Below are 14,143 nucleotides of genomic sequence, written 5' to 3' on the forward strand. Positions count from 1 at the left end.
AGCATCCACAATGAAAGGTCTTTCAGAAGCCAGACTTAATTAACACCTTAAAGTTAGACATCTGACCTTTACAGACTTAATTAGTACAATAGACACAAAACATTAGCATCACACAATGGACAATGGAATATCTTAGGAGCCCGACTCAATTAACACCTCAACAGTCTATTGACTTGTTCATAAGGAACAACTTGTAATATTTCAAGATATCCTGCAATACATGAATTATCAGTAATGTCCCATCTCATGTAATTTGATATCATTTCTCAGTCATCCTATGCCCCTAAGGGACATAGGATGACCCTAGACCCAAGAGTCATTGGTGAAGCTGGCACAGGAGTACACCGCATCCTTCAAAAGATTCAGAGTATCACGGGTCATTCCGTTACAATATATATATATATATATATATATATATATACACACATATACTAGTTCTTAGTCATAGGTGTGCACAGCCTATTGCATTAGGGTGTGCACCCCAAAGCTCAAACACATATGCGTGTGCATTTGTATACAGTATATACTGCCGGTGTCAGAGCAGTGGACGATGTCAGCAGGGCAGAGTTTGGTGTCAGTGGGGCAAAGGACAGTGTCAGTAGTTTTTATTTTATCATTTAATTTTTTATTATTTTTTACAATTAATTATTTTTAAAAAATGAACATTTTTTATAATTTTTTTCATTTTTATTTACGATTTTTTTATTATTTTTTTACAGATTTTTTTAGAAGACCCATTAGGGGGCTTTGGTGAAATATCACAGGTCTAAACAGGGGGGCATCTGCAGCATACAAGGTCATTGGGGTGTGGGCAACCTGTTTGCATGCCTACGTTCTTAGTATTATCTAGAGAGCTGTTGATGTCTGGGGGGGGTGATAGTCTGCGATGCGATGTGCTGCTCAGTGGAGGTCAGGAACAGACAACTGTTGATGATGCTGAATGTGGAATTATTTTTTATTTTTTTTAACCATTTCTTCCTTTGTTTTCTGATCAGGTAAGTGTAGTTTGCAGCATCTCCACATCTTTCCCTCTCGCTGAAGAGATCTCTTAAATCTTTCCTAAGAGATCTTGGCTTGGCAGGGTCCTCTGTCGCTCCACGCTTTGATTATTATACCCTCCGTAGCTGACTGCCTGTCCTGCTCCTCCTGTAGCTCCTCCTGACCCAGAGACAAGCAATCTCCCTCTGGAGGAAGAACTGCAAGTCCCAGCATGGCGCTTGTAGTTCTTCAGACACTAGCGAGCCTCACGTTTCCTCCGCCTGGTCTAACCCTTCCTGCTCCTGATTCAGACTAACTTTATGAGGGTCACTCTCTATAAAGCTAGTGGCCTCCATTCTTCTCTGATCCCTACCCCACCTATCTTCCGCCTGCTCTTCTGCCCTGGCGCAGTAGGATCCATTATACATCCCTCTCCTTCTTCGCCCACTTCAGTCTGTAAATCTTCCGTCTTTGCAGATATGACGATCGATGACGTGCGCCAGTATGAAAAAAACATGCAATTCAAAACGAATATTAAAGTTTGCAACCGACTTTCACCAACAAGAGATGAAATAGACAGTGGTGCCAAAGAAAGCGTACGTTCCTTTTACTGCTCTTATAGAAAAACTGGCTGGGGCGGGATATAGCAATTATTAAGGGGGGGGGGTTATTATAGCCTTTTACTAAAAAGTGATATTTGGGATTTTTCAGTGTGAATCACATTCGCAGCTCTCCAAGAGCAAAATATACAGTTACATAGTTACTGTACATAGTAGGGAAGGTTGAATAAAGACAATAGTCCATCCAGTTCAAGTCTGTGTCTGGACCTCCCACTATGCCTAAGAAAAAGGGATCCTGCAAGGTCCTGAAATGTCGGCTTTTAGATGCCCGTTGCTTTATGTGAAGATAGGACAAGATTTACACTATACCAAGGAGTGCTGGTAAAGATCCCTTTTCTCCTAGGACCTCCCATAGGGCAGGAATATGCAATTAGCGGACCTCCAGCTGTTGCAGAACTACAAGTCCCATGAGGCATAGCAAGACTCTGGCAGCCACAAGCATGACACCCAGAGGCAGATGCATGATGGGACTTGTAGTTTTGCAACAGCTGGCGGTCCACTAATTGCATATCCCTGCCCTAGTGTAAGTCTTCATACTGTCAGGTCTGCCAGGAGACTACAACCGTCCCTCAGCTTTCCGGACCAGTAGTCTTGTTATCCCGGTGTCAGGTGGAGGGGCAGCTGAGATCTCCTGCAGCCAGGAAATAAGGAACCGCAAAGGCAGGTGCAGATGCAGAACACACGGTTCACAGGCTGTAGACAGGATCCCAGGAGGGAAGAGGACGATCCAAGAACGCAGTCAAACAAGCCAGGTAGGGTCGGCTGCAAAGGAATACAAGGTCCAAGGGAAAATCCAATAATCGTAGTCTAGAATAAGCCAGGCGGGGTCGGCGACGAGACAAGCAAAAGTACAAGGGATAATCCAAGAATCGAGGTCAAGAACGAGCCAATTTAGAAACCGAAACTAAGAGCATCCACAAACAGCATACACGTAAACCTATCCTAAGGCACGGACAGGAAGGGGAAGTGAGAATATATAGGGAAGACTGCTGACAGCTGGTCCCAGGGTGGAGCAAACATCCCCACAAGTGAAAAAGAACATAACTAGGATGCTAACTTAAAACCAGTTCGCTGGTGGTTCAGGACATAGGAAAACCATCTAAGAACACCAGACCCTGGGATCAAATCCTGGACACGGCATGACATAAAGACCACCACTAATCTGCGATTAAGCCAGGAAATGACGAAACGTGTCGAGGAGTGCTCTACAGGTGGAGAACAATATCTGAAGCCATCTTTTTACCCATCTAATTCACATTTATGCAACAGGGAGTTGGTGTCTGTGTGTAGACGATCACCATTTTGATGAAGACCACCACGTTTAATACCACTAACACAGTTAAGGTACCCACCCCTCTATTGATTAAGATAGCAGCTGAGACCAATATGACAGCGTGCTGAGCCTTTCCACAATTCCTCATCCGTTATCTCTTAATGCTTACAGCCTTGGATGGAGTCAGAGAGAACTGGAGTGAGCTACTGAGGTATAATCCACGTGTAGCACTACCCCCGTAGGAGCTGCTGGTTAGTTTCGGGCCTGCACGTTACCTCAACATTCGTTGTCTAGGGGAAGAAAGTCTGACATAATTCCAATGTCCACACAAGATGTAAAACCTCTAACTGTCAGGTTTTATTCTTTTTGCTCAAACTTGTGATGAAGGTAGAAGGATGAAGGGGGGAAGGTTCAGGTACACGGTACAGATCCGGAGGGCAGCACAGTGGTGCAGTGAGTAGCACTTTCGCCTAGCAGCAAAAGGTTCGCTGGTTCGAATCCCAACCACGACACCATCTGCCTGGAGTTTGCATGTTCTCCCTGTGTCTGCGTGGGTTTCCTCCGGGTACTCCGGTTTCCTCCCACACTCCAAAGACATGCTGGTAGGTAAATTGGATCTTGTCCAAATTGGCCCAGTATATATGTATATATGTGTGTATGACTGTGTGTCCCTAGCGTGTCATGATCCTACGGGGTAAAAACGACCGCACCAGCCAAGCAGTTACTGGCTGGAAAAAGCGCCCAGAGGCGATTCAGTTCGCATGCGTTGCGCTATACAAGTCATTCATTCATTCATTCATTCATTCATTCAGATCACTGGGGGAAAACCCCTGAACTTCAAAGTCTTTTGCCACTCCCTCCTGAGTGGGTATTGCTCACCCGGATAGACCCCTCTCACCCAGAAAAGACCCCTCTCACATGGACTAGCAGCCGGGATGATGCACGAACCAGTTCGCTAACAGTCTCTGCCACAGACTGATTGAGAACAAATTGAACAGTCCGGAATCCTCTGCCACAGGATGTAATCCCCGAACTTCCATCCGTACAGTTAAAGAGCCTTTAAGCCGACCCAGCGAACTGTAGGACAACTTGAATTGTGGATCCCTCCTTAATAAAGTCACCAGGCCTATCCCGAGACATAAGCCTTCCGCTTGGTCTCCTCCAGGGCAGGTCCTCCCCCGGTTTCCTTCATTAAGTGTAGCTTCCTTCACTTAGATCAGGGGTGTCAAACTCAATGTCATGGTGGGCCGCATCAGCATTATGATTGCCCTCACAAGGACCGGTTGTATCTGTAAGATTAGATGTCCAGAGCATCCCCTCCCCTTTACATTAAATGTCAAGAGACAACCCACCATCAGAAGTTGAGTCCCCCACTCTCCCTTACATCACAGTGCACCCCCCTTTCCTTGTGCTGCTGCTGGGAAGAAGCTGGATGCATTGCTTGAAAGCAGAAAGTAAGGGTCTGGTGGAGGACCAGAAGAGGGCTGGAGCTCTCCTGCAGCTGCAGGAGAGGTGCAAGGGCCACATGAAATGGCCTGGAGGGCCAGATTCGGCCCTCGGACCTTGTGTTTGACACCTGTGACTTAGATGGACAGCTTAGGATCCCTCTTGATTCGTAGGCCCCAGTCAGCATAACTGGGCCTACTAGCAGAGATGCAGCCTCGGGCCAACGTGGTCCCGAGGCCAGAAATCACACAACACATACCTCGTGCCAGGAGGGCCATGAGGCGAAGGACCCCAAAATATGGCGTCTGCCCCTTAAGTATCCCTTACCGGCATGCACAGCGTGGCACCACTTCCACTGGGCTGTACCAGAGAAAAGACACTCAATGTCCCTGTGGCTTGCCCGTGTTCCAACACTGGCCTGTGGGGGTATCGCCACCCACAGGCAACAGTGGGAAAATGCCATCAGGCACAGCCACTGCCAGGACAGAGGTTAATTTAGAATAAATCTTACAGTCTGAGCCACATTATCGCTCAGACACCCACTAAATTTAACATAGCGCCCAGTCATTTGGGAGCAGGGCGCTACACATGTGTCACGGTGAAGTCTCATTTTGGACCATGTCTGGAGAGATAATCCTGGGTTTCCCTCTGTAAAGTCATCCTACACTGAGGGGTATGATTTATAAGAAAACAGAGAAAAGAAAACAAGAATAGAAACCAATTAGATTTTACCTTTCAGCTTATAGACAAATTAAGCAAAGATTTGGGATTGGCTTCCAAGGGCCACAACTCTGTAGTGCGCCATTTTCTTTTCCGTGGTTTACGGCCAACATCCATTCCCCAAGGTTTATATTTAGGACAGGGCCCCCTCAAGTGCAAATCAGTCCAAGCACTTCCGTATGTTATTAAATATCTAAATATATTTCCTCAGAACCCTTTTGTTACTTTTTGCAGTGATTTGAAATCTCTGACTCTCCTTTGACCAAGAAATTCGGGGGGCACAAGCGAGAGAATCTTTAGGAAATATCTCTAATAAACACTGGCGGCTTGTGCTCAAAAATTTTGGGGGGGGCACAAACAAACTGAAATATTCTGGAAAAAAAACATCAATTGCAGCCACTGTGCCATCAAACGCAGCCACTGTGCCATCAAAAGCTGCCACTGTGCCCACTAAATGCTGCCACTGTGCCATCAAACGCAGCCACTGTGCCATCAAACGCAGCTACTGTGCCATCAAAAACTGCCACTGTGCCATCAAAATCTGCCACTGTGCCCACTAAATGCTGCCACTGTGCCATCAAACACAGCCACTGTGCCATCAAACGCAGCTACTGTGCCATCAAAAGCTGCCACTGTGCCCACTAAATGCTGCCACTGTGCCATCAAACACAGCCACTGTGCCATCAAACGCAGCCACTGTGCCAGCAAACGCAGCTACTGTGCCATCAAAAACTGCCACTGTGCCAACTAAATGCTGCCACTGTGCCCCAAATGCTGCCACTGTTCCCATTTATCGCTGCCACTGTGCCCATTTATCGCTGCCACTGTGCCCCAAATGGTGCCACTGTGCCCATTAAACGCTGCCACTGTGCTCTCGAATTGAAAGATTTGGAAAAAAAAATAAAAAATTGCAGCCACTGTGCCATCAAACACAGCCACTGTACCAAACGCAGTCACTGTGCCATCAAACGCAGCCACTTTGACTTTAAAAGCTGCCACTGTGCCATCAATTGCTGCCAATGTGCCATCAAACGCAGTCACTGTGCCATCAAACGCTGCCACTGTGCCATCAAATGCTGCCACTGTGCCCATTAATTGCTGCCACTGTGCCCATAAATCACTGCTACTGTGCCCATTTATCGCTGCCACTGTGCCCAAAATGCTGCCACTGTGCCCATTAATCACTGCCACTGTGCCCATTTATCGCTGCCACTGTGCCCCAAATGCTGCCACTGTGCCCCCCGCCCGGCACTTACCCTGTCTCGGTTGGGCAGCGGGTGATGGCGGCAGTCGGCGAGCGATGTCCGGTGTCCTCCATGTCTTCTCCCTGTCCTATGATTGGACCCCTGATAAGCGGCGTCCAATCACAGCGCCTGTCGTTTCAGCCAATCATGTGACAGACCCGGCTACCTGATTGGCTGAGAGGCGGGTCAGTGTTAGGAAAGCGATTTATTTGCTTTCCTAACACACAGCTGAGTGAACAGCGAATGCCCAGCATGGTGTCCGCTGTTCACCATTTTGAACGCCTATTAGAGCCTATGGCTCTAATCAGGTGCTTCCAAAAAACACACCCACTGCTGTAATTTAGGTTCCCGGTGTGCGACAAGGGGCCAGACACCTAAAACCTGGGTGGCAGCGGCGACCATAGATAGATTCATGCAATGCATGAATCTATCTATGGTGATAGAGAGGTGCAGGAGAGAGGGGGAGGCGCCCTGCACCCTTTATGGATGCACCGCCAATGCTAATAAAAAAGCTATTTAAATAATAAAGGAAGCTTGACGTGGCTGCTCATATTTATTTGAAAAGGAGTTTTTAGTCTTTCCATGGAAGGAGCCATTTTTTTTATCACTAGTTCCGGGCACTGGAACCAGCCGGGAGCCTGGAAATGGTATAATCTGCTTTTGGATAGGTTTGACCAATCGTGAGAGGTTCCCATTTCAATGCTCTTTAAATGTAAAAAAGGTGAAAGTGCAGCACTGTGTTCCAAAAGACATAAATAGTGCAATTAAAGGTGGGTTAAAAGTGTGCAAACAACAAAGAGCTTAAAAGTTAATTCATAGTCCTCATAAGAAACCAATCAGTGGTGAGTGATGTCAATCAAGCCGGAAGTATCCTCCACCATCAGTGATCAAACATGGCCTCTTACCAGATATCCATGACCACTAATGAAAAAGCGCTCAACAAGTGCAGTTAAAACTCATTGGAGGGTGAAGTAAAAATTTGCAATACTATGCACTCTATTGTAACCTATATAGCTATTGCAGATATGTATCAATTGTATATCCCTATAATTGCTAGATTATCAGACTATACTAGGCCTAATGATATTAAGTTAGCTATGAAGACAGACACATATGCTGGTAAACAATATCTTATTTATTTCCCAAGAAAATAGGAACATCACACACTAAACAGCAGATATCTATAAAGCCTATAACAACAATAAAACAGTACATATGCTTAACACATCCTCTTGGTAGACTCCTCACTGGCTGAGCTCAGATGTTAAAGAGGGCTCTCTGTTTCAAACAGCCCTATTTAAAGAACCTCAGTCGTATCTCATTCAACCCCCCCCCCCTATTGCCAGCCACATTTGCTTTTGGACAAATCAGTGTGTTCACAGGGCAATCCTCCTCAATAGATTATATTACGGACTGTCCTGCCGTACTGGGCCTCTGGGGGCAGTATTTCCCATATCATCTCCAATAGCTTGCTGGTCTTTGATCATTGCCATTACTTATTTTGCCAGTTACACCTCTCTTTGAAGCTTGTTTGTGGAGTGGCTAATCAAGTGTCATGTAAAGTTAGAGGCTTAATTTCGTTACATTCCAACTTAGAGGGGACATCCTGCCCTCCAGGGAACTGCAAGCATCAGCCTGGTTGACCGTTGGGAATGAAAACAGATATGTAGAAAATCCAAAAATTATATTAATTACCCTTCCAACAGAGAGGTAATTGGGGCCAGACTCCAGGTAGAATCTGTCATCCGGTTCACACCGCTTGCTCCACTTCCTCCAATATTAGGATCAAGTCACCACCCAGACAGTAGTACATCTCCCAAAACATACAGGTCATATGTCACGTACCAGAGAGGAGATTTGAAATTACGAGGTCGGCCTCTCTTGTATCTCTAGCCTAGGTTCCACTGGAAGTGAAACAGAGGGTGCCCCAGGGACAGGAGAAACACGAGTGCCTGCAGATGTAGATCGGGGGACTTTCAGCAGGAGATGCGGTTCCAAGCCGTGCACAGAAGCTCAGCTACGGTTAAGGAAGCACTCCACTTGCTGCAGGGCCGGGACGTGTGGCTGGTCAGAGCTCCCAGCAGATTTGCAGCAGGAACACTCAACGGAGTGCAGAACTGAAACAGCAGGCAGACACTCAAATGGGTCAGTAAGCCAGGATCAGAGACAGAGGCGTGGTCACTGGATCAGCCAGGGTCATCAACAGGTGGGCAGCGAAGTACCAAATCAAGAGCAAAGCCAATGTCAGGAAGGAGTCCGGTCAGGAACTAGCGACAAGACAAAAGCAGGATCCGAGATCAGGTCATGAGTAGGCTAGGTCAGCAGCCAAGGGAACACAGTGAAAGTACACAGGACACAGGGAACAGCTGAATATTAGTCAGCATTAGAGCACAGGCAGAAGCATGCTTAAGCAACAACATATATCGTGCATGTGCCTGTTCATGTGCGCACATTCCCACGTGCACTCCTGTGTGCATGCGCATTCCTGTTAGCCAAACGTCTTCATGCATGCACATGTCTATTAGCCAAACGTATTGTTTGACAGTCATAGGGAAAGCAGAATCATCTCATAGTGTAGTAAACTCCAAAGAACAGTATTTATTCAAAGTATTGCCTTTACATAGAATAAAATGAGCCCAGCGTATTGATACATTTTGATACAGCGTTATTTCAAACCAACAAGATGGCCACTATCTGACGTCACACGTCGTGGTTCCACCTAACTCGCTTTGTCGTCATAAGACGTCATCAGGAACATTAGGTGGAGACAGGACATGTGACGTCATGACGTACCGGAATAAACGGCGGCCATCTTGTTGGTTTGAAACAACACTGTGTGTTCTTTTTGTTCTTTTTTGTTCTTTGATACGCTGGGCTCATTTTATTCTATGTAAGTGCAATACTTTTAATAAATACCTAACACTTTGGGAGACATTCTACTGTCTTGGTGGTGAATTGATCCTGATACTAAAGGAAATAAAGCAAGCATCGTGAACCGGATGACTGAATCTACCTGGAGTCTGGCCCCTATTACTGAGTCTCACTGTGCTTGTTGACCGCATTTTTCATTAGAGGTCATCGATATCTGGTAAGCGGCCATGTTTGGTCACTCATGGTGGAGGCTTCTTCTGGCTTGATTTATATCACTAATCACTGATCGATTTCTTATGAGGACTATGAATGAACTTTTAAGCTCTTTTTTCTCTTTTTTTCACGACTAGTTATATCTTTTACTAATGTTTTTTTATTTTTTTATATATAACGTGTTTAATTTTTTTCCCTCCTTGCCTACAGACATGACGATGGACGAAGTGCGAGAATACGAAAGGACCACTCAGGAAGCCACTAACAAGAAAATCGGGATTTTCCCACCCGCCATTTCCATCACTGACATTACGCTGCCTTCTATCGCCCGCAGCGGACCCTCCAGTGCTCCTTCCACCCCTCTGACCACCGAAGCTCCGGAGTTCCTGACCGTCCCCAAAGACCGCCCCCGGAAGAAATCTGCACCGGAAACCTTAACGCTTCCCGACCCCGCCCTTAACGCACGCAGCATGTTTACATCTAATAAGCCATTTTTTCCGAATTCGGAATAACTTTTGAGTCGATAGCAGGACCCCCCCCCCCCCCCGCATATCCCCCTCCCCCTTCACCTCCAGACGCAAAGGGTTTTTTAAAACCCATTTTCAACAAACATAATCATAGGCTTATGCGTTTCGAAGCCATGCCTGTAGACTCCTTATGGCCGTAAGCTGTTCGATTCAGTGCTTCCCATATCATTGCTCCCCTGTTACCGCTTACACACAATCTCCTCTGCTGCTCGATCGGTGACAGTGGCCTCTAGCGATAACAAGAAGAGCTCTTTTAATCGTTTCCGCCATCTTTGTTTTTTTTAGACGGGTAGTTGTACAAAATAACGCGACAATCCATAATGTAAAGCTTTAACCTCATTTAGCCTACCTTATGTACATATTTCCTTAGTCTACCGGACGAATTCAGATCCTTGTCGAGTCTTTTTTTTTTTGTTCATAGGTCCAGAATTTACAGCCGTCTTTGCACATATGAACAGAATAGAAAGAAAAAGGGCGCGACTTACGCGTTTCAGTTCTGTAGAACTCAGCTTTGTGATCAGTTATCACCTGTTTTCCAGAACGCAACGGAAACGGAGAGAAAGACAATCGATCTTATAAATTTGACCACAAGGTGAAGAATGTCATTCCAGTGACATTTAGATGTATATTAGAGGATGCCGGTGCAACAAAAAAAAAAAGGGAGATAACTCCAAGAGGACTTGACCGTTTATTTTTATTTTTTAACATCGGCTTGTATCCGAAAACATTATAAACAGCTTTTTCCTGTCACATCCGTGTTCTGGAACAGAAGCCATTCAGTATCCAGTTTATAAACAGGTGACCATTTAAGGTCGTGGGGCTGGTTTGATGCTCTCTGGCTCCTCGGGGGCGGGGCTTTCTGCCGGGGATGCATGTTTTTTTTTTAGAGAGAGAGATTCTCTATATCTAGTCTAACGGGTAAGCACATTAATCATGTAAAAGATGTAGCATGAGGAGGGCAGCCTGTTGCTGCTAGCACAAGAAGGCGACAGCAAACTTTTGTTAGTAATGTGATAAGGCAACCTTTGTACATATACGCGTTTCGAGTAACCTATTGTGGGAAGCATGAACCAGTTCATTCATTCGGCAGACTCCGGCATTTTTTTATTTTATTTTTATCATAAAATAGGGGGAAAAAAATCTGAGTATGCTTCAACATATCTTGTGTATTGATAGTTGGATGAGGACAGACATTAGTCATATTTTTTTTTTTTTTTTAAGCCACGTACAAATTTTATCCCAGTTTATTATCTGCGTCTGCCTGCCGCAGAAAGAAAATCCAAAATGCGATGACAAAAATAAATATATATATTGGAGGTGGTAAGTTTGGCCCCCAGAAAGCCTTTCTCTGTAAGAAGAATAAAGAGTTTTGTATTTTTATTGTACGGTAAATGTTTTTATATTGTTATTTTTTTCTCCCCCCCCCCTCCAGGTGTTTTTTTGTTCTGTATATGGGAATATAACAGTGTTGCTTATTTTATATTCATGTACTATTGGTGCGATGTACTGCTACACGTCATTGTGTTACATTCATTACCTTCAACTCAATTTCTCTCCTTTATTAAATTGAGTAGCTGCTGGAAAAAAATTTGTTGCATGAAAAGAAAAAAAAAAAAATTTGAATCATTACGAAATATGTTTTTCTACAAATTTGCAGACTGTTTTGCGATGATATATTTTTCTTAGTAAGGTTTATGAAACATTTCGAAGAGTGAAAACTGGAGGATGAATTGGGGGGAACACTAACCTCTGTACTGACTGAGCAAGATAATCAATCCTTAAATGTAATTTGCTACTCAAAGTGATACTAAAGTCTCCGTTTCTTTTCTTTTTTTTTTTAAATAACAAACATGTCATACTTACTAGAGATGCACAATTAATCATTAAAAAAATTGCGATCTCGATTCAACCCCCCCTCACAATCTCTATTGCAGTTTCCCTATTCTTTCATGTAACACAGTGGTTCTCAACCTTCTAGTGCCGTGACCCCTTGATAAAATGTTCCAAGTTGTGGGGACCCCTAACAGTAAAATTATTTTTGCAGACAAGTAATTTGCACCCCTAAACCCACGGACATTTTGCACTCCCTGAATCCCTTCCACTCATACAGTATTAAAACCCCTATGGTACATTTTAGGATGTACAACTCTTTCTCTTTGTTCTCCTTTCTTTCTCTTTTATCTCTCTTTTTTTCAAATCTCTTCTTCTTTTTTTTCCCCATCCCTCTCCAGCTGTCTTTCTTGTTCTTTTTCTCTCTTTTTCTTTCTTTTATCCCGCTCTGTTCCTCTATATTCCATGTATTCTCTATTTTTATTACTTCTCTTGCTCCTTGGTGGGGGGGGGGGGGGATGAGTGGCAATGCTGGGGAGAGTTCTGATCAGTCAAAAAGGCTGGGAGAGCGGTGTGGGCTTCAGGAATAGCCCAGGATGTGGGGACCCCTGGCAAATCATCATTTGACCCCCAGGTTGAGAACCACTGATGTAACACGTGTAGAGAGTTCTCTGCTCACTCTGGCAGTCTGCCAAATCCGGGCAGTCTGCCAAGTTTTTAACAACATTGTCTGTGCTAGTAGATAAGTAGAAACATTGTAACTCTTCTTTCTTAGATCAAAGGGATACATTTTCTGTGTGTTAGGCCCCTGTTCACAGGGGCGGATCGTTCAGTTTTTTTAGGGGGACCTGAACGGGTGCTCCTCTATCCACTTAAGACCCGGACCAAAATGCAGGTAAAAGACCCGGACAGTTTTTGCGATTCGGCACTGCGTCGCTTTAACTGACAATTTGCCTGGTCATGCGAATGAAGTGGCTCTTTCAGGGCGCTTTACAGGCGCTATTTTTAGTGCTACATCACTTGCAAAGGGCCTCAGTGTGAAAGGGGTCTTAGTAAATTAACCCCATTGTGTCCATTCAGACACTGAGCCAAAGTTCGGCCCGCCCCTCTCTCTTCTCATTGGCTCATTGACTTTGACAGCAGCAGGAGCCAATGGCGCTGCGCTGCTGTCTCAGCCAGTGTGGAGGGAAAGTCCCGGGCAGCCGAGACTCTCCTGCAACATTGCTGGATAGAAATAGGGCTCAGGTAAGTATTAGGGGGGCAGAGGGGGGGGGCTGCTGCACACAGAAGGTTTTAGAATGCACCTCCTGACCTTACAATCACTTTATTGTGGAGAAGATTGTTTAGTGCTGAGTGGATGGGAAGAATGTAGTATGTAGGAATACTGGGTGGTTTGCCAGTGTTATTAGTACGGTCGTATGTCCAAATGCTGGAAATGTCATGGGCCCTTTTTTTTTTGATGAATAAAGGGAATGTATAGATCCAAATGGGAAGTTACCGTGATAGATTTTGCATCGAGCACAAGGTACCGTTTTTTACGCGCGCCGGCATATAACGCTCACCCCAAGCTTAGAAAGGTAGTTTAAGGAAAAAAAAGAAACCTTACATTTTTGCCCTGCGTCCATCGGCGGCCTTGTCCGGCGTCCGTCTGCGGCCTTGCGCGGGGTCCGTCCAGTCTTGTGGGTGTCCGTCTGCGGCTTTGGAGGTGTCCGTCTGCGGCCTCCATCCAGGTGTCCGTCTCCGGCCAGCGTGTCTGCGAGTCCATCCGCACCTTGCCCGGGTTGCAGCGGTGTTTGTTTTTGTATTTGGAGCCGAGAGGAGCCGGATTCCCTGTGTGTTCGGCTTGTCTTGGCTCCTCTCGCGTGGCTGCGGGCGGAGCCGAGCCTAGCCGAGTGCGCAGTACACTCGGCCACGCTAGGCTGCGGCGGGCGGAGCCGAGCGTGGCCGAGCCTAGCCCAGTGCGCAGTACACTCGGCTCTAGGCTGCGGCGCTCAGAGGCAGGGGGGATCGGCGTATATCGCGTACCCACGATTTCCCCCTGATTTTCAGGGGTAAAAAGTGCGCGTTATACGCCGATAAATACGGTAACTATCTTTTCAGTATTTTCCCTCTGTGGTTTCTCTTGGTGGACAATCCACAAACACTGAAGGACTTGTAGGCGTTTGTCTAAGTTGGGAAACTGCCTTTTGGGTGTCCCAACCAAACTCAGCAGGAACAAAACGAAGTCTATGCAAATTTTTACGGTTGGTTTTCCTTAGAAAAGCAGCCACATCCTGAGTAAAGCTTTCATGTGTGTTACTTCATAAATTTATAGATGTATTGTGGTGTTGGGTTGATAATACTCATGTGGTAAGTGCTTTTCCAATGAGCTGTGCCAGTCCTAGCTGTATTGTGGGGCATGGCAACCCACTTTTACAACAC

General features: G+C 45.6%; 1 protein-coding gene across 2 annotated transcripts in view; it reads left to right on the forward strand.

Annotated features, from left to right (window-relative positions):
• Nucleotides 1-9,901, forward strand: part of PITPNC1 (phosphatidylinositol transfer protein cytoplasmic 1) — a 141,667-nt gene extending 131,766 nt beyond the window's left edge. Inside the window, exons 9-10 of one of the 2 annotated variants that reach the window (XM_040331322.1) lie at nucleotides 1,456-1,574; nucleotides 9,576-9,666. In XM_040331322.1, coding sequence (XP_040187256.1) covers nucleotides 1,456-1,574; nucleotides 9,576-9,581 — 125 coding nt within the window. In that variant the 3' untranslated portion in view covers nucleotides 9,582-9,666. Of the gene's footprint in view, nucleotides 1-1,455; nucleotides 1,575-9,575 lie in introns of both variants that reach the window. The other variant, XM_040331321.1, reaches the window with a different exon arrangement.
• The last annotated feature ends 4,242 nt before the right edge of the window (nucleotides 9,902-14,143 follow it).

The sequence above is a fragment of the Rana temporaria genome, chromosome 12 (genome assembly GCF_905171775.1).
Source record: "Rana temporaria chromosome 12, aRanTem1.1, whole genome shotgun sequence".
Classification (NCBI taxonomy): Eukaryota; Metazoa; Chordata; class Amphibia; order Anura; family Ranidae; genus Rana; species Rana temporaria.